Raw genomic sequence first — 20,651 nt, 5'->3', positions numbered from 1 at the left:
CAACCTGCTGTAGTGCCTCACCACCCTCACAGTAAAGAATTTCTTCCTTATATCTAACCTAAATATCCCCTGTTTAAGTTTCGACTTATCACCCCTTGTCCTATTACTGCAGTCCCTGATGAAGAGTCCCTCTCTGGCATCCTTCTAGGCTGCCTTCAGGTACTTGGAAGGCTGCTATTGAGGTCTCCGTGCAGCTTCTCTTCAGGCTGAGTTCTCTGGTTTCCTCTTTTTCTGTTGTAAATATTGAACTGCTCTCAAATGGGACTCATCCCTGTCCTTAGCAACATGGAAATCCAACCGTTGATAGTTCAGGTACAGCTACTAGATGTGCTGCCTCACCTGTACATCACGTTCACAGTGCTGCTCTGGGATGTTACAATCCCAAGAACATTTCCATCTCCTTTACCTTCTTTTCAGAGAGATGTGTGAGGAGAAGCAATGTTTGAGATAGAGGAAGGTGTAGAAAGAAGACTCTAATGAACAGGGATGAAGGAGGCTCTTGGTAGGCTGTTATATTTGGAGGAGAAAGAAACAGAAGGAGAAAGTAAAGCAAGTCCTGCAGTGAAGGTTTCTTCGTAAAGCCATTTGGAAATGGGTCAATATTCATAGCTGGCACAGAGGTGGCTGAGGCTGTTGAGGAGAAAGCAGGACAGAGCATGGTGTTTGACCAGGACTCTGCCCAGCCGTAGACTTTCACTCCACATCATTTTCCAATACAGCATTCATTCCATGCAGCCATTTCTTTCCACTGGTTCCATATTTACACAGTTGCTTTCCAAGAGAAAGTATGGAGAAAAATAAGCTTCTTTAAAGCTGCCTATGTGAGGACAGGTCTTTTTACTTTATTTCAAGATAGTTTAGCTGAGTAAAGCCATCACATAGATCTTGACTTTGCTCTACCCCCAGGGCTCCTCCAGTAGGTGATGGATTGAAGCCCAACAAGCTTGTGCTGCCTTTTATTCCTCCCTTTGCTGCCAAGGGGAGGTAGTGCAGGGGGGAAATGTATTTCCTTAGAGATTTTATAGCTTTTGTGGGTATTTGCTGCCTCCTTGTGACGGTACAAAGATGTATGGTGCTGTTCCTCTGAAATACAGGGTACTGTGGTGAGGGTTTAAGAGGAATTTTTATTAGTCCCTAATTGTTAATTCCTGACTGTGCTTTCTTCAAGAAGTCTTGGCTGCGGTGCCAGAAGTGAGGCAGGAAAGAGAAACCTGTGAGATTCTGGCATGTACAATCTCATGCAATGTTGCATTTTGGAAAGGGGATTTAATATAAGGATAAAGTTGATTCTCTTAGTTCTTCACTCCAGTTTTCTTCTCCGAGGGAGTAAATGAATATGTAGGGAGACACCATATTCAAGTCATAGAATCACAGCATGGTTTCTGTTGGAAGGGAGCTTAAAGCTCATCCAATTCCAACCCCCTGGAAGGGACACCTTCCACTAGAGCAGGTTGCTCCAAGCCCCTGTGTCCAACCTGGCCTTGAACACTGCCAGGGATGGGGCAGCCACAGCTTCTCTGGGCACCCTGTGCCAGCGCCTCAGCACCCTCACAGGGAAGAGCTTCTCCATACCTGACATGGACAACTCACTGAGGTCACATTTGTCCTAAAAAGGAGCCATCCTGATAGGAATTCAGCATGTTTTGACATGTATCCTCAGTTTGGTGTGTATGCTTCTGGTGATGTCTGATAGATAGATGTGAGTGGAGCATATTCGTCTTTGTAAGGGTCACCTACGGAAAGGTGGAGATCTCAATGACAGGATGTGACAGCTCAGGTTCATCTATATGCTTGATCACTTGAGAAACTCCTCTTGAAGGTAAATCTATGTGAAATGAGTCTGTATAACACAGAGGTGCTGGAGATTGTTGAAGCATCTGTCCCTCTCTTTAGACTTCCATCTCCTTTCCCTGAATAAAGGGATATTGAGGAGGTAGACTTGGATAAGCCATGGCAGTAGCTGTTGCCCATGAGCTACATCTAAAATGCTTTATCCTGAGATGGATCCTCTCACTGGAGTTATGAGGTGAACGTGATGGCCTTGTAGGCATTGAGCTTTGGCAGCCTGCACATGTTTTGTATATTGTTGTTTTCCTGATTCAATTAAATGAGGAGCCAGAAATGCTTTTCCCTGCTGCTTTGAAGATTTTGATTTATTTCCACCCTCCATTTGTACAATGATGTCAAAATGATTCTAAAAACAAAGCAGACCAAAGCTTTAGCTCATGGTCTTAGCTGTGCTGGGTTTGCATGGAGACATCTTGGATTTTTGCTCTTCAGGGAGCATTGTCCTCTTTTGACCTCAAAGATAAATCACGTGTTGCACCTGAGAAAGAATTTATGTTTCTTGGAGGGAAAGGGAGCTTAAAACAAGAGGAAAAAAGCTTACCAAAGCCATTGAGCAAGTGTGGTGGCATTCATGCTATGGGGAGCTGACAGGAGCCCCAAGAGAAATGCGGGCACGCAAAACTTTGGTAGTCTGTCATTCACTTGTGCCTACTCATGTGTGGCATAAGTGAAAATCCATCTAGTCCAAATGTGACCTTGTCCAGGAGAGAAATACTGTTTCCAGGTGGTACAGATAGTCTGCTATCGTGCTTAATGCAGCAGGAGGGGGCTTTGGGAAAGCTGAAGGTATGAACATGTATGGCCAGGATGGAAAGGGCTTTGAGCAACGTGATCTAGTGGAAGGTGTCCCTGCCCATGGCAGGGAGTTGGAACTAGGTGAGCTTTAAGGTCTCTTCCAGCCCAGACCAGTACAGGATTCTGTAAAATCCTCAATCATCAATAATATATGTTAGCTTCTTTACCAAAATAGCAATTAAAGATTTAATGTATATGCTTTATTAGTTAATGGTGGCACCTTTCCCAGTCTGATGCACTCTCTAGAGAGGTGTGCTGCCAACTGGAGGTCGTATCAGGAATGTCACTGAGAGACTACCAAGCCTCATACATTATCCACTGCTGTTCTTTCACGTGGGCGCCAGTGAGTGTCATAGCCAGGGGCAGCCTGAGGAGTATCAAGAAGGATTACAGAGTCCTGGGAGAAGTGGTTGAGGGACTCTGTAGCACAAGTAGTTTTCGCATCAATCCTCCCTGTCCAAGAGAAGGGGTTGGAAAGGGCCAGTTGAATCTGGTGAATCCATAAATGATTACAGGAGTGGTGCCAGAGCCAGGGTTTGGCTACTTAGACCATGGGACTGGCTTTGAGAAACCTGGTCTGATGGTGTACATCTGTCAGAGAAGAGGAAGAGCATCTTCACTTAAAGGCTTGACAAGCTGATGACGAGGGCTTTAAGCTAAAGTTGCAGGGAGGGGAACCTCAATCCATCCCGTTCCTACCAGTTTGATGTCAGTGCCAGGAAGAAATGCCCAAAGCCAGGAGAGGGATCACAGGTCAGCAGGAGAGCACCTGCAGAGCAGCACGAAGGAATTTCAGCCTCTCTATCCAGCAAGTCGGCTTCATCGGGACTTCATGGAGACCCAGCTTAAATGCCTCTGTGCAAACACATGTGACATGAGGAATAAATAAGAGGAGCCAGAGGTCATAAAATCATAGAATGATTTGGGTTGAAAAGAACCTTAAAGCTCATCCAGTTCCAACCCCCCTGCCATGGGCAGGGACACCTTCCACTAGAGCAGGTTGCTCAAGGCCCTGTCCAACCTGGGCTTGGACACTGTGCATGCCTGCAGGGTTGTGATCGTACTGCCATCACAGAGATGTGGTGGGATGGCTCCAATAACTGGAGTGTTGGAATGGAAGGATACAAGCTCTTCAGGAAGGACAGGCTGGGGAGACAAGGAGGGGGTATCTCCTTCTGTGTCAATAATCAGCTGCGTGGGAATGAATGAGGAGCCAACTGAGAGCTTATGGGTCAGGATTAAAAGGAGGGCAGGGACAAGGGGTGTTATAGTGGGGTCTGCTATAGGCTGCCCGACCAGGAAGACCCAAGTGGATGAAGCAATAGGCAGATAGGTGCATCCTCATGTTCACAAGCCTTGGTCCTCATGGGGGACTTCAGCCAGCTTGAAGCACACACCAATACATGAGCAATCCAGGAGGTTCCTAGAATGCGTTGGTGATATCCTTCTCCAAGTGATAGAGGAGCCAAGGAGGAGAGGTACTGTGTGGACCTTGTTCTCACCAAAAAGGAGGGACTGTGGAATGTGAAGCTCGAGGGCATCCTTGGCTTCAGTGGCCGTGAAATGGTGTTTGAGATATTTAGGACAGCAAGGAGGGTGCACACCAAGCTCCCTATCCTGGACTTCAGGAGAGCAGACTTTGGTCTGTTCTACAATTCTATGGAACAGGAAAATAAAAGCCACTAACAGTGCTTGGCTAAACTATTTTTGCTTGCAGAAAACTGGCCAGGCTTTTACAGTGAAATAATGTCAGATTTTAATATGTCGAGAAAATGTGGGGGAAGTGATTGGAATACATATGTCTTAAAATGAAAAAGGCCCCAAAAAATCTCACCATGATCCTGCTTAGATTTATAAAGAAATAGGCACCGTAGGAGTCTTTCAAAGCTGTGCAGACGTTTTAATGCTGAAGTGACACAAGGGCCAATATTTTAATCTCATACACTATATGATAGTAAAACATATTTCTGTGCATATCCAAGCCTGAGAAATACAATCATGTTGCCCCTTGAGTGTTTGGTGCCTGATCGCATTCAGCTTTCATAATACACAGGCTATGGATAATGACATGTAATGAGGAATGGGCTCTCCTCCTTTTGCATCTCAGGGAATGGTTCCTGCTGTCTGTCCTTTTTTTTAATGATAAATATTTCCAAGTCTTTGCACTACTCACTGCTGCAGAATTTGCTGGTGTAGAGTAGGACTCCCAGTTGCTGAAGTAGTTGCTTGAAGGCCAAAATGTGCAGCCCCTTGCAGCTTGTGTAAGGCAAACAACATGTTATGAAGAGAGGGAACAGGAGGGAACTGATGTCACTGATCACTGATTATAAGCTGGTTTTTTGGTCAGCAGTGCAACTATGGCTTCATGTCCAAGTAGAAGCAGTCTTCCAATAACTAAAAGGGCCAACAAGAAACCTGGAGAGGGGCTTTGGACAAGGGCCTGCAGGGACAGGACAAGGGGAATGGCTTTAACCTGCCAGAGGGGAGATTGAGATGAGCTCTGAGGCAGAAGCTCTTCCCTGTGAGGGTGCTGAGGCGCTGGCACAGGGTGCCCAGAGAAGCTGTGGCTGCCCCATCCCTGGCAGTGTTCAAGGCCAGGTTGGACACAGGGGCTTGGAGCAACCTGCTCTAGTGGAAGGTGTCCCTGCCTGTGGCAGGGGTTGGAGCTGGATGAGCCTTAAGGTCCCTTCCAACCCAAACCATGCTGTGATTCTATGATCATTGGAGTCATGGATATTTGTATGAGTAGGGTGGAAGAGCACAGTGAAAACCACAGTGGTGTTTGGAAATAGGAGGTTTGGGGATCAAGTTTTGGAAGCAGAGCTGAGTTTCTGGTCAAAGGCAGGGAGTACTGAGCAGTCACAGTCTTTCTCCCACCGTAGTCTTTCTCCCACCGTAGTCTTTCTCCCACCGTAGTCTTTCTCCCACCGTAGTCTTTCCTGCATGGCTGAGGTCTCCATTGGAAGCCCCAGAATGGCAAGAACGAGCCTGTGCCCAGAGGCAGGGAGAGGGGCACACCAGTCCCCCCTTCAACAGAAACCCCTGTTGTAGCATACAGTGCCCAGAAGTCAGTGTAAATAGTACACCTCAGGACATAAGTTACCTATTTTCATCTTCCTTTAAGCACTGTCTTTAAATATACCCTAGAGAGTGGGGAGGGAGGTTTGGAGACATTTTCTCTTACCCATCAGTGTGGTACTTGGGAAGAGAGACTTTCCCTGGGATCCAGATATCCAAAAGGAAAGATTTTGATCTTAGAAAGCTTGTGTGCCTTGAAGTTGCTCATTAAGCATTCAGCATGATAAGATCTGTCAATAGAGTCAGCTATTATTATTATTATTATTTATTACTTTTTGTTAAATCTGCTGCTTTGCACTTTCCCTAGAAGTTGATAAATATATTCCTCCTTTTCTCCTCTTTAGATTTAAGGAAAGCAATATAGAGTTAGGGAAATCAGGAAATACCTATAGTTCTGCAACAACCAGTTAAAAAGAACCCAACTGCTATACACTTTATCTTAGGTTAGAGAAGAATAAATAATCAATTTTCTCTGCTTCTGTCAAGGCTTTTCTTTTTTTGGGTTATTCTCTCACTTTAAATATCACCCAAGGTAGCAAATACTGGCTTTTTCAGTTTGATTAAATCTTACTGTTCTGATTTCCTGGTGAAAACTGGTGGATGTCACATAAGGAGGTCAAATAGATAACTTGGGAACAACAGGTTTCCCTGATAAAATAGATGTACATCGTTTCTCACCAGGTGTCATAGGCACTGAACTGTGCAAACCACTCTGCTGTATTATCTTCTATCCTAGTACCTCTGAGCAGTCTATGAACTTTTAGTCTGTTTCTTTTATTTACTAGAGTTTTTCAGCTACTGTCACGTTATGAACAAGGACAATAAGATATTTTCTTTCTCTTCTCCCTTTACAGTTGTTTCCTGTCTTTGCTCCTGGTGGCAGCTGTGGTTTGGAAGATCAAGCAGAGTTGCTGGGCATCACGACGAAGAGAGGTTGAAATGACAAAACTGATTGCTATCTCTTCAATGACTTCTTTTATAGTTGTTCTCTCTTGTATTTATTCACATATGCATAGCATTAACCTTCAGTTAAGGATAAGCTCCACTAATCTATAAGTGCTTCTGTTTAGGGATTTATAGTAGTGTACGTCTGATTACAGTCTCAGTGACAAATGATGCTATTTTAGTATCCTTATCCTGCAATTTCTGTGAAGCACAAAAAAAATAGGGGTGAATGTCCTGAGTTCCAAGAACTCAGCTTCTAGACTGAAATGTATTTCTAGCAGAAATATAACCCCACTATAATTTAGGAGATTCTTTGCATCTGTTTCGAAAGAGGAGGTTTCTGTGCTGAACCACATTACCCCTGCTTCAATCTGTTTAAAGAAGCTGATCCCCATTTTCAAGTTAAAAGCTTATCTAAATGGTTTGGGTGGGTGTTTAGAGGTGGTTTTTTTTCCCCTTGGAGCATAGTAGCAGAAGAGAAAGGTGGGAGAAGCCACCCAGGATTTGGGAAGCTTTTGTGTACTACTTAAAAGGTGACTTCTAGTGCCAGATCTCTTTCCTCTTTGGCCCATGCCAGTTTCCCAATTCCTTTCTGCTTGCAGCATGTAAAAAAATATGTGCTTTACACTCCCCAAAAAAGGTTCCTGCTTGTTTATCCTTGATTCATTTGGTGGGTTTTTTTTCTCCACTCTTTTTTCTTGCTTCTCAGTTGAAACTAATTTTATGTTACACCCAAAGCACTCAGGCTGACTGAGATAGGATGGCCAACATGTTGTCACTCTGTAGCACACAGAATGTGTCCCTATCTCTCATTTTTAAGCAAAAATCATAGAATTAGAGAGTAGTTTGGTTGGGAAGGGAGCTTAAAGCTCCTCCAGTTCCAACCCCCTGCCACGGGCAGGGACACCTTCCACTAGAGCAGGTTGCTCCAAGCCCCTGTGTCCAACCTGGCCTTGAACACTGCCAGGGATGGGGCAGCCACAGCTTCTCTGGGCACCCTGTGCCAGCGCCTCAGCACCCTCACAGGGAAGAGCTTCTGCCTCAGAGCTCATCTCAATCTCCCCTCTGGCAGGTTAAAGCCATTCCCCTTGTCCTGTCCCTACAGGCCCTTGTCCAAAGCCCCTCTCCAGGTTTCCTGGAGCCCCTTTAGGCACTGGAGCTGCTCTAAGGTGTCCCCTTAAGGAGCCTTCTCTTCTCCGGGCTGAACAAGCCCAGCTCTCTCAGCCTCCCTTCATAGGAGGTCATCACCCAAGACCAGATATCTCCTAAGCAGTGAGGTGTGTTTCTCCCCTGCTTTTAGATTTTAGGGTGAATTATGCCCTAATATTCCCATATATTTTCCTCCCATCTGCCCTGCTGGGATGAAGCTCGTGGCTGCTGCAGGCACCTAGCCATGTAACTGTTCTGTTCAAGGGTGGTTTATTCATATGTAGTAGCTGGTCAAGACTATTCTGGGGATTAATTTTTACAGTGCTGAAATTCAGTGCAAGTGCCCATTTCATGAATATCTTCCAAACTCTGTATCTGGTTGCACTTTCCAGTGCAGTAGTGGGAATAGGATAAATTTATTCAATCTGAGGATCTCTTTTCTACTAATAAAGCAGGATGATGCCTGATAACTCTTCCTCTTTCTGCTTCAGATGTTTTTGCTCTTACTAGTGAACTCAAATGCATAATATAATCAGTGGCTTTCAAGCAGATAACCCTTCATCTTTGAAGTAATTTAAGTCTTTGAGGTTTTCTGTACTCTCTGAAGGTAGATAAATTTTTACTAGGGCAACTGGCTTTTTCCTTCTCACTTTCTTGGCAAGCAAGTAAGCTGGAGTCAGCACAACATTCCCTGTTGGCTCCTGAGGATAAATGTTATCTAGGAATGTATGAGGAATATAGACTGAGAAGTAAATACTGCACTTTGGAGCTCAGTTAAAATACTTTAGCAGTGGCCTAAATGAAAAATGTCTTGATAAATTAAGTTACTTTCAGTCTGATGTGTGTTTTAAGGAAAAAAGCTGGCTGACTCGCAACATATTAATATGTTTTGGTCTAAATTCCATTTACACGTGTCTCTGTTTGATGGGCGTTCATTGGTGTGTCCTTTTCCTGTCAGATTCCTGTCTTCCACTGTTATTTGTCTTGCTCCTTCTTTTCATCCAGTGACTGTCTTGTAGTTCATAGATCTCTGCTATTCCATTCCTTTTTTATTAGAAATACTTGTAAAACTCAAGAAACCTGGAGAGGGGCTTTGGCCAAGGGCCTGTAGGGACAGGCCAAGGGGAATGGCTTTAACCTGCCCGAGGGGAGATTGAGATGAGCTCTGAGGCAGAAGCTCTTCCCTGTGAGGGTGCTGAGGCGCTGGCACAGGGTGCCCAGAGAAGCTGTGGCTGCCCCATCCCTGGCAGTGTTCAAGGCCAGGTTGGACACAGGGGCTTGGAGCAACCTGCTCTAGTGGAAGGTGTCCCTGCCCGTGGCAGGGGGTTGGAACTGGATGAGCTTTAAGGCCCCTTCCAACCCAAACCAGGCTGGGATTCTATGAAACCATTTTAAATCTTTGCCATGCCATTATTAGATACCTTTATAAAGACTGTCTCCAGAAACAAAAGTCCACCCAAAAATTCTTTTGGTATTATCCAAGATGGTTTTGTAACTTGCAGGGTTTTTATTCTATACAGACTCCCAATAAATTCTAGCAAGGCTCTCTTTAAACATTAGTAGTTAAAATAATCATAGAATCATAGACTGGTTTGGGTTGAAGAGACCCTCAAGCTCATCCAGTTCCAACCCCTTGCACTTGCAGGGACACCTTCCTCTAGACCAGGTTGCTCAATGATTAATAGCAATTTGCTACACTGCAAATTTGAAGTGTACCCAAGTTCCCCCTCTGTTCTGAGGATGTTTCTGAAGTGGGTCATTTATAGATCTGCCGTTCTTTCTTCCTTTGGAGGTGGCTGCTCTCTTTGGGTTTCTCTAGTACCTTTACAGGGTTTTTGGGTCACAGTTTGCAGGCTGGACTGGGAAAAACAGATTTTGCTTCTCTGCCTATGGCAGGGGGTTGGAACTAGATGATCTCAAAGTCCTTTCCAACCCTAACTATTCTATGATTGACTATTTTTTCCTCTATAAACTGCTGACACACTTGATGGAGACCACCTCCTCCACCTCTTCCCACCACATTACAATTTAGAGGCTGGGTGACTGTAAGGGGAATTAAGCAGCAGTGGCAGGGCACTCGATTCAGACATCATCTTGTAAACTTTGAGCTAATATATGCTGGAGCTCTGGAGGAAGGTATTTCTCTGGTTTGGGCTGTATTTTTAGAAGTAGTCATGTTACAGTCGCCTGCTCCCATGGGTTGTGCTGTAGTAATTCTGTGCTCATTCTCTAATCTTAACCCCAACGTAAGTAAAATATAACACAATCTGTGGGTAATTCCCAGCTATCAATCACTTCTGCTTCCAATATAAGCACTGCAGTGCCTAACTTCTTATCACAGTGCAGAGTGAAAAGTAGATAGCTGGATCTGAGATATGTATAGGACAGGAGGAGGGAGTGTGTTGAAAGTTCTGGTAGTCAGAATTATTCAGTATTGCTGGGAGAAGTTGTACAGTTGGGCTTTGTGTGTCTGGTTAATGGAACTGAGCAGCATCATGTGGTTGAAAGTGAATTTGCATTAGTCCTTACTGAGAAAGCAGTGTGCTACAAATCCAGGATCTACACCAGGATCTTGTACAATGTATTTAAGGTCCCTTCCAACCCAAACCATTCTATGATTCTGTAAGATTCTCCCTTTTTCCCTTCCCTTTTCATTTCTGCAGCTAATCCTTTTTGACCACGTATCAGCGCTGATGCTCCCCAGCCTCCTGGCTAAAAGGTCTTTTGGGTGTGCAAACACTGTGTAGCAAATGTATAGTTGTAGGAAAATGAGTTTGGAGCACTGGGCGAAAGTTCAGGCCTTGCAGAGTATAAAGCTTGACCTGAAGTAAAAATGGGAACAATTTGTGTCATATCAGGCATGGAGGAGATGGGATTGTAAATTGTGTGTTTATTCCCTCTCCAGTGAGCACCAAGTTTAAGTACCTTCAGACATCTTAAAGAGGGGAAAATGGAAATCAAATGGCAGCTTTTATAGGAGGCTTAGGATGAGGTGAATGACATTAGGAAATAGGGATAGGAAACCTTTCTATCTTGTCTCTAAGAAATGGCATGTTAAATGTATCAAAGTGGTAATAGAGAATAATTCACAAAATACGAGAGTGGCTTTAGAAATTTAATATGCTCATCTGCTGTCGTGAATTTTCTGTCTTATTTTATTTCAGCATCCAGCTCCTATTCTCTTCACCCTCAGTCTGCTTCATCTCCTCCACTTCGAGCAAGAAGTAACTCCTCTTAACATTTCCAGCAACTGGAGTATGGGTAGAGATTTGGCCAACCCAGTGTAACTGCATGAGGATTGGCCATGCCCCATTGGGATGTGTGGGAAGCACAGGAATAGGAAAATGGGGAATGGGTTTAACCTGCCCGAGGGGAGATTGAGATGAGCTCTTAGGCAGAAGCTCTTCCCTGTGAGGGTGCTGAGGCGCTGGCACAGGGTGCTCAGAGAAGCTGTGGCTGCCCCATCCCTGGCAGTGTTCAAGGCCAGGTTGGACACAGGGGCTTGGAGCAACCTGCTCTAGTGGAAGGTGTCCCTGCCCATGGCAGGGGGTTGGGACTGGAGGAGCTTTAAGCTCCCTTCCAACCCAAACCATTATATAATTCTATAATAACTAAATTTGGGTGTCTAGACCTCAGCTGCACCCTTAACATACATAAAATACATTTTGCCTCCCTTCTTGCCAAGACTATCCAGGACTGAACATTTTTACTCTGTGCACTGCCCAGCTTATTCAGGATAGAGTTTGTGAATTGATTTACTGCAGGGATTATCCTTCTCCTTCCTGACCTCATTGCTGAAACCTTTTTCCCTCCCAAGTGGAATCAAACCGTAGCAGTACTGCTTTTCCACTGGCATCCTTCTCTGTAACATCCGAGAACACTGAATACCATTTAGGCAGGCGATTTCTGTGTTCACTTGTGCAGCAAAGATGTTCCAAGGGATGTGTGCTGTGTGTTGCCCTGCCTTCATTTTCTTTCCCTTCCTGCTCTCACCTGTTAGTATTTCGTTCACCTCAAATCTTCTCTCTTAGGCTGTGATTTAGGGCATCCTTTGTCAAAGTAAAGGATTCAGCATTGGAATATCTTCCAACTGTAACTATAAATCAGGATTGTCATCGCTCTCTAGAGCCTGCTGTGGTGTTTTGGAAGGATCTGGTATCAGCCTTATGCAGGAACACGAGAAGGTCAGGCTACAAACACCCCTAGATTCGGGCAGCCCCTGGTGCTTTGAAGGTCTTGTAAGAAGTGAGATGTGCTGGTGCTGAAAGTTGCTGCTGTATTCTCCAAGCTCCTGGCAGTCATTTGGCATGTAGGCCTTCTTGTTCGATAAAGCCAGCAGTGTTTTTCAGTGTCTGTCAGGGAGAAGGAAATACTAACTTGTTGGTGGTGTAGTTTGGAGAGGAAACACGAATTGGAGGAGTGAGAAATCATGGCAAGCAGATAACTTCGAAGGAGGGCTAGATGCCATGGTTAGTGTACTCAGTTGTATCACTGCAGGGTGAAACTGGACCCTGCAGTGTTTATTTTTTAAGCAGTTAAAATGACTGTACTTCCCAGAATACCTATTCCTAGAAAACAGACTGATATGTTGGTGGCAGTGGTGATTTAATAACCTTATGTCATTTCCCAGAGCCTGCATTTATGAGTAATAATATAAGACCATAGTGTTAGTGTTATGTGTAACCAGTTATTGGATTACTGTGTCCTCTCTGGTCTCAGTGAGGTCTTGGGTGTTGCAAATGGTACAAAACAATACTGCAAGAGGCTGAGCTCTGAAGGATGCTGTGAGGGCTGGAGCAGCTCTGCCCTGGAACCAGGCTGAGAGAGCTGGGCTGGGGCAGCCTGGAAATGAGAAGGCTCCTTAAGGGAACACCTTAGAGCAGCTCCAGTGCCTAAAGGGGCTCCAGGAAACCTGGAGAGGGGCTTGGGACAAGGGCCTGGAGGGACAGGCCAAGGGGAATGGCTTTAACCTGCCAGAGGGGAGACTGAGATGAGCTCTGAGGCAGAAGCTCTTCCCTGTGAGGGTGCTGAGGCGCTGGCACAGACTTTTCCCAGAGAAGCTGTGGCTGCCCCATCCCTGGCAGTGTTCAAGGCCAGGTTGGACACAGGGGCTTGGAGCAACCTGCTCTAGTGGAAGGTGTCCCTGCCCATGGCAGGGGTTTGGGACTGGATGAGCTTTAAGCTCCTTTCCAACACAAACCAGTCTATAATTGATTTTTCTATCTGGAAGGTAAGCAAGAGACTAAAGCATCGCAAATTACTCATTTTGTAAAGGAAGAACATACAGAGATGTGATGATGTGAGTTGGTGTCTATGAAAGGAGTCGTAGAAGATTCATAATGGGATGAGGGTCTTCTTAACAATCAGCTGAAGGCAGAACACCCAGTGTCTGCAATTGGGGGTAAAAAAGTCAAGAGCTGGTTTGGTTTTCTCCTCTTTTTAATGGCATAAGTGGCCATGCCAACAGGTTTTTGTAGAAACATGGCTCTCAGAGTTTGATTGCTCTTAGAAGGATCTTTTCTAGGTCAATTGCATGGTGAAATTCAGTGGCTCGTACTCTGCAGGAGGTCAGATCAAATAGTCATAACTTTCTGCTATCCCTAAATTTAAAATGTATGAATGGGAACCACCTCATGATGCCTGTAGGCTTTTTCCAGAATAGAAACATCTGCAGTGATCTGTGTGGCTTTGGTCACCAATAGAGAACATTGTAGCAGGAATAAGAGATGCTCTGAAGAGGAAAAACCTCCCAAAATATTAATGTTGATAAGACATTCCACCTTAGGGGGAGGTTGATGGCCCTTTTGTGTTTGAACATGCTACTGTCACATCTGTGCCTAATTGAACTCATCTCTGGTTGAACTTGCAGTTACAGCTGAGCATTTGTAGCTTTAATATGTCCATGTAGGACCCCATCATATCAGGTTGGCAATCTCATATGTAGTGTTGGCATCCAGCTGAGCTCTTCTCACATGGTCTTTAGTGGTGTTGCTGTTAGAGAATTAAGTTGGGTTTAGTATATCCCAAAAACTATGGAGTGGTTTGGGTTGGAAAGGACCTTAAAGCTCATCCACTTCCAACACCTTCCACTAGACCAGGTTGCTCCAAGCCCCATCCAACCTGCTCTTGAACAGTTGGCCAGTATTTGCAATGCTGAAGGTGAACTATCATCAAATCTAGCCTTAGGAGAGTTCAACCTCATTTAATAACCCTCACAACTGCATGTATATTGAAGCTGTTGTTGCTTCAGACTCCTAGGTCCCTCTCTGATGATAGGAATCAGTGGTACAGGTATTTAGTTCAGCTATTTGGGAAAATCAGGAGGAGAAGCAGTCTTGTGTAATTATGCTAGAAGAGGTCTAGTCAATCAAAGGTGTGCTCTGCTATTGTGTGATTATCTGCTATTGGTATATATTTTAGTCTGCATGGACCATGTACTTCTGATCTTTTATAAAGAAATGATATCTTATTCTTCTAATTAAAGGTCAGGTTTTACTGTGCCCTCCTACTAGGCATGATTATGATGAATAACTTACTTCTCTTAATCAGCCCTGAATTAAATCTCTTCTGTCATTTCAGCATGAGGCAACTTCCCAGCAGCTTTTGCTTTCTGGTTTGTTATGGTTTTGAAGTGTGGAAATGCCTGTTCACAAGCATTTGAACATTAATTCTCTCCTCCTCTCTCTTTCAACACAGCCTGCAAAGTCAGTTGCAAAGCTAATTAGCTAATGTTAATATGTGCACGGCTCTAGGGGCTGAAAAACTTCATTTTCAGTGATGATGGAAGCGTCAGAGAAAATGGTTTGTTTGTTGACTTACATGGCAGTTAATGTAATTGTGGCTAAATGCTTTAAATCACTGATTTCTGAGACAATGTAGCTCGGCTTTGTGCAATATTTATGGCTTTTATGTTTATTTCTTTGCTGATGTCCCTTTGTGTTTTTTGGGTAGCTCCATTGTTTTCTTCTCTTTCCTTGAAGGTCACCAAGTAACTATAATGTAAAGCAAAGATTCCCACGCTAGGATATGTGTTTTTCTTCAGAGTAATGCACAGTGATGCCTGAGCACCCACCAGACACACAGTTCCATCTGCCCACCATTGCTGCTGCCACCAGGAAGGACACCATCTCCAAAGTCCCTTGGAGCCTCAGGACATGGTGGCACTTCCCACAATGGCCATCAGCAGCCTGCAAGCTGCTCTTTGGGCAGATGTCATTACAGGAGAGCTCTGGGACAAGTTCTCCAGACAAGGTTCTCTAAGTCATGCCTGGAGATAGGTAGTTGGTAGTTCATGTGCGTACACGAATATGTATTTGTGCACAAATGGGACGAGCCGCCTTCTGAATTCAAATGAAACCTTTAAAGCAATGTAGGATGTGCAGGAATAAGCTCAAACTGCTTGTCTACCAGTGCAACCGCTCTACCCAGTGTGTTTTGGAAGTATAGGAGTGCTCTCCATCCTTTGACCTCAACCAAATGCCTGTTAGTCCTTGCTATCAGTTAACAAGTGGCCAAGTCAGAGCTAAAAAGCTTTGCTGGGAGAATTTTGTTACCCTTTGCTTGGTGGATGCAGATCTTTAGGTGTTCAGTTAGATTGTGTGTTTTATGTGCCTTGGAGGGAACACTTAAGAGGACTGACACGCTGTAATAACTTTGCAGAACTGATGCTATTTAAAAGACTGATCAGGAAGAAGGAGACATCTCTCTTTGGTTTCTGGACCATCCTCTGTTTAGCCTCGATAGGGAGTGGATGACCAGGGTTGCTGAATACATGTTGGAGAATCTTTAGCACTGTGTGGTAGAGCTGCAAAATTCAGCCTGATAAAGGAAGATCCAAAATATTCTGTTCTGCCCCAAAATATTTTTTTCCCCTTAATTCTTAAAACTGTTTGTGCTCTGGTTGGTTCTTTCCTTATCTTCTTCATCTTTCTGTCTTTCTCCTCTTCCTGTAACACTGGAGCTGTTGTTTGTGAAGTCTCTGGGTTTGGCCAGTTGTACCAGTTTATCTTTCCAATACAGACAGGGCAGTGGTTCAAAACACAAAGCTGGTTTCAGAGTCTCCTGGGTCTTAAAGTTGGCCGTAGAGAGCTTGGAGTACACAGGGCATGATTTTGCTTGTTCATAAAAGAGTGAAACTTGTGTTTTTTCATAGAATGGTTTGTGTTGGAAGGGACCTTCAAGCTCCTCCAGTTCCAGCCCCCTGCCATGATGGGCAGGGACACCTTCCACTAGAGCAGGTTGCTCCAAGCCCCTGTGTCCAAGCTGGCCTTGAACACTGCCAGGGATGGGGCAGCCGCAGCTTCTCTGGGCACCCTGTGCCAGCGCCTCAGCACCCTCACAGGGGAGAGCTTCTGCCCAAGAGCTCATCTCAATCTCCCCTCTGGCAGGTTAAAGCCATTCCCCTTGTCCTGTCCCTCCAGGCCCTTGTCCAAAGCCCCTCTCCAGGTTTCCTGGAGCCCCTTTAGGCACTGGAGCTGCTCTAAGGTGTCCCCTTCAGGAGCCTTCTCTTCTCCAGGCTGCCCCAGCCCAGCTCTCTCAGCCTGGCTCCAGAGCAGAGCTGCTCCAGCCCTCGCAGCAGCTCCGGGGCCTCCTCTGGACTCTCTCCAGCAGCTCCGCATTATTCCTGCTGTACGTCCTGTCTTCTGGACATAACTGCTCCCTTTCATGTGGGGTCCTGCTTGCTTTGCATTTACTCTGCCTTAAAATGAAAGCTCCTCCATGCCCGTTAGTTAGCACACCCATGGTTTCTTCCTCCTAGAGTTTCTGCCTATTTCCTTCTCATCTCTGTTAAAAACTGAGATGAAATACTCATGTAAACTCTTGTGTTCATTACAAGCTGTAGATAGCTGTTTTGCTTAGCTTAGTTTTTTAAAGCCATTCTTTACAAGGAGCAAATAAAATCCAAAACGTGTTGCTTGCTTCTGGAAGAATCATCACCATTTCATGGCTGAAGTTATCAGAGCCCCAGCCCGAAAGGTGCCGTGCTCATAAAAGAGCCTCTGCAGGGGGCAGTTGCTGAGATGGATGGTAGCAGGATGGTTATACAAAGAGTGGTGACTGCTTTATTATCATGAATAAAATGTTCAGGCTTTTCTTGTCAGAAAACACAGCATAGGTTATATTAGTCAATTAACCTGGTAACCTGAAGAGCTGTTTTTCTTTAGCGTGAGAGCCTGTGCTATTGCATGAAGAGGTTTTCCTCAATTCCTCTGGTGGTTTTTCTCCCATCAGCAACACACTATTCATTTTGGATTATCCATTACTCAACATGTATGAGTTTAAAGAATCCCTGGTATAAGACATTAGAGTTCTGCACCATTCCCTCCTGCATCTGCACCTCTAGTCCTGGCACAATGAGATGAGTGACATCGGTTGTCTCCCCCCTTCGCTGCTCTTTTCCACTGTGGACTGTTGAGTTTGTTTATTGTCAGGTTCTCTTAGTGTGGTTGCACCAAACCCTTCAGGCATTGTTTCAACACTTCCCACTCTGCAGTTGCTTTAACTTGTGATTCTCTTTGAAAAGAGTTTTTCTACTGATAGTGGGAGGAAAAAAAGAAAATCAATGCAAATGAAAGTTGCAGGTTCTCAGTTTGCAGTTACTTGAATGTTAAAGGCCAGGGGCTCCAATTCCTGCTTTTTGAAGTGTTTTTATCGTAAGCCTGTCAAACATTTTGCCTTTAAAATCCTCTTCAGACCTAAGTGATTTAAAATATTCCCAGGTTGTCTTATTAATTGTGTGATCTAGAAACCAAAGGTTTGCTTGAAAGAGTGTGGAGGTTCGTTAAATCACAGAAGGCCGATCATTAGGAATGAGGGTAAGCCAGCTTCTTGGTATCTTGATGTTAACTGCCGCTGATTTCTAATGCTGTGCTCGATGTCTCGGCTAGGGAAATGCCACAGTATCTCCTACCAACATAGTGACATCTTTTAATTAAAATTTTAACACACTAAACAAACACCGAAGGATATATATATGCACAGGTGATGGGTTCAAACTTAAACAGGGCAAGTTTACATTAGATACAAGGAAGAAGTTGTTCCCTGTGAGGGTGCTGAGGCGCTGGCACAGGGTGCCCAGAGAAGCTGTGGCTGCCCCATCCCTGGCAGTGTTCAAGGCCAGGTTGGACACAGGGGCTTGGAGCAACCTGCTCTAGTGGAAGGTGTCCCTGCCCGTGGCAGGGGCTTGGAACTGGATGAGCTTGAAGCTCCCTTCCAACCCAAACCAGTCTGGGATTCAAGGTTAAACATACACAGTGCATGCCTTGGCAAAAAGAGTGATATTCTGGTTACAGGACAGTTATTTCTCAAATTTCTTCTTAATTTTGGGAGGGTGGAATTTCGTAGCATGACTTGTGCTACACCAGAAACTGGTGCTAGGAGCAGGATGCTCCCTTAGGCATTTGCTGCTTTGGTTGTAGCTCGGATCTTTCATCTTACGTGGTTCAGCCACTGTTTTGCAGAGACTCAGCCAGGACAACCCCAAAAGTAATGACTTTCCTCAGCCAGTTCAGCATACAAAGACAATAACATTGCTGTCAGCATTGCTTTTCCCACTGCTCATGTTGTGTCACATCTCTGCCTTCACAGCACCACTCTGGGTTTTATATCTTGAAGCTACTGTTGACTTCAATAGGAGTCATGTTGCCAAATTGCACATTTCCTTGAGTAAACTAAGCTTCCTTCAAAGAGCTAATAGCTTTTAGTGCGTAAGTCTCTTGGACATCTTCATCAGGACAGCTTGTTCTTTGATTTTATAGCCATTCAACAAAGCGCTTTATGATAGCTGAAGGGGACAATTGCAGGAACAACAACCCAGCAATCTGTTTCACACTTGCTTTCGTCTGCAATCTGCTGGTGTGCTTTAAATATTCCAAAACTCCTCGTGTTCTTTTACCCAAGTGTGAGTTACCCACAAGTTTGCTTGCAAATGCTTAGTACAGCTCCGTTGGTGTCAATTCGTTGGGTTTTTTCTTTGTGACAGTATCTACAATCTGCTCCAAAATATTTTTTGTTTTCCTTTTTTTTCCTCTTTTCGTTCAGAAATTAAGGAAAACTTTGCCACAGGCCTTTTATGGCAGTGAAATGTTATATTTTGTTAGTGTGAGATCCGTATAAGAACCGTAGAGGCTTATATACGCCCAAAGTTTGGTTGTATTGACCTTGTCATGCCTTCCTGACACACTGCTTGAACCCCAAGCTTCTTAAAGAGACAGTCTTACAGTTTTCTACACAAAAACCACTCCAAAACCAAAAGGTGGCTTGGCAAAGAAAAGGCCATAGAAGGTTTATGAGTTCAAGAAAAAGGTGATGTAATCAGTTTTGTCCAAACTAGTTGCAGGCGGGATAGAATCACAGAATCCCAGACTGGTTTAGGTTGGAAAGGAGCTGTCCTGGGTTCAGCTATAGCAGTCATTTTTCTCCTTCTTAGTAGCTGGTGCAGTGCTGTGTTTTTTAACTTTCAGCCTGGGAACAACGCTGATAACACCGATGTTTTTAGTTGTTGCTAAGGAATGTTTACTCCAACCAAGGACTTTCTCAGTCTCATGCTTTGCCAGGGAGGAAGCCGGGAGGAAACAGAGACAGGACACCTGACCCAAACTGGCCAAAGGGGTATTCCATACCACAGCACGTCATGCCCAGTATATAAACCAGGGGGAGTTACCCAGAAGGCTAGATCACTGCTCGGGTCAGGCTGGGTGTCGGTCAGCGGGTGGTGAGCAATTGTATCCTCTCCCCTTGTTATTTCCCTTATTGTTATTATCATTGGTGGTAGCAGTAGTGGTTTTGTATTATACCTTAGTTATGGGACTGCTCTTATCTCAACCCGTGGGAGTTACATTCTTTTGATTCTCCTTCCCATCCCTCCGGGAGCGGGGGGAGGAAGAAGGGGGGGAGTGAGCGAGCGGCTGTGTGGTTCTGAGTTACCGGCTGGGCTCAAACCACGACAGGAGCTTAAAGCTCATCCAGTCCCAACCCCCTGCCACGGGCAGGGACACCTTCCACTAGAGCAGGTTGCTCCAAGCCCCTGTGTCCAACCTGGCCTTGAACACTGCCAGGGATGGGGCAGCCACAGCTTCTCTGGGCACCCTGTGCCAGCGCCTCAGCACCCTCACAGGGAAGAGCTTCTGCCTCAGAGCTCATCTCAATCTCCCCTCTGGCAGGTTAAAGCCATTCCCCTTGGCCTGTCCCTCCAGGCCCTTGTCCAAAGCCCCTCTCCAGGTTTCCTGGAGCCCCTTTAGGCACTGGAGCTGCTCTAAGGTGTCCGCTTCAGGAGCCTTCTCTTCTCCAGGCTGCCCCAGCCCAGCTCTCTCAGCCTGGCTCCAGAGCAGAGCTGCTCCAGTCTTCACAGCATCTCCATGGCCTCCTCTGGCCTCGCTCCAGCAGCTCCACGTCCCTCTTGTGCTGTTGCCCCAGAGCTGGATCAGGACTGCAGGGGGGGTCTCCCCAGAGCGCAGCAGAGGGGCAGGATCCCCTCCCTGAGCTGCTGCTCACGCTCTGGGGGTGCAGCCCAGCACACGGGGGGGTTCTGGGCTCAAGCGCACACTGAAGCCGGGTCATGGGGAGCTTCTCCTCATCCAACACCCCCAAGTCCTTCTCCTCAGGGAGGCTCTGAATAGACAACATCCGATAGCAGCGTCTTCCTTTTGCCCGTCTGCTCTGTCCTCTTCTGTGCTGGATGGGGGTTATTTGGGGCACAATGTGTGTTCTTTAGCCCTTTTTGAGTGCTCTTAATGATCAGTTAGGACCTGGAATGTCAAATTGTCCAGAACTAATGGGGAAATGTGGGTGGTGATGGTGGCAAGTACAGAGGACATTTGATGGTGCCTCAATCTAAC

At 45.4% G+C, this 20,651-nt stretch overlaps 1 protein-coding gene across 1 annotated transcript in view; it reads left to right on the top strand.

The window, feature by feature from the left end:
* ATRN (attractin) overlaps positions 1-20,651 on the top strand; it is a 173,195-nt gene that overhangs the window by 129,400 nt on the left and 23,144 nt on the right. The window contains 1 exon segment of the mRNA XM_030491484.1: positions 6,576-6,654. Within this exon segment, the coding sequence (XP_030347344.1) occupies positions 6,576-6,654 (79 nt within the window).

This window comes from Strigops habroptila, chromosome 7, assembly GCF_004027225.2.
Source record: "Strigops habroptila isolate Jane chromosome 7, bStrHab1.2.pri, whole genome shotgun sequence".
Lineage (NCBI taxonomy): Eukaryota > Metazoa > Chordata > Aves > Psittaciformes > Psittacidae > Strigops > Strigops habroptila.
Note: the sequence above shows the minus strand (reverse complement) of the source record. Positions and strands in the feature narration are given on the sequence as shown.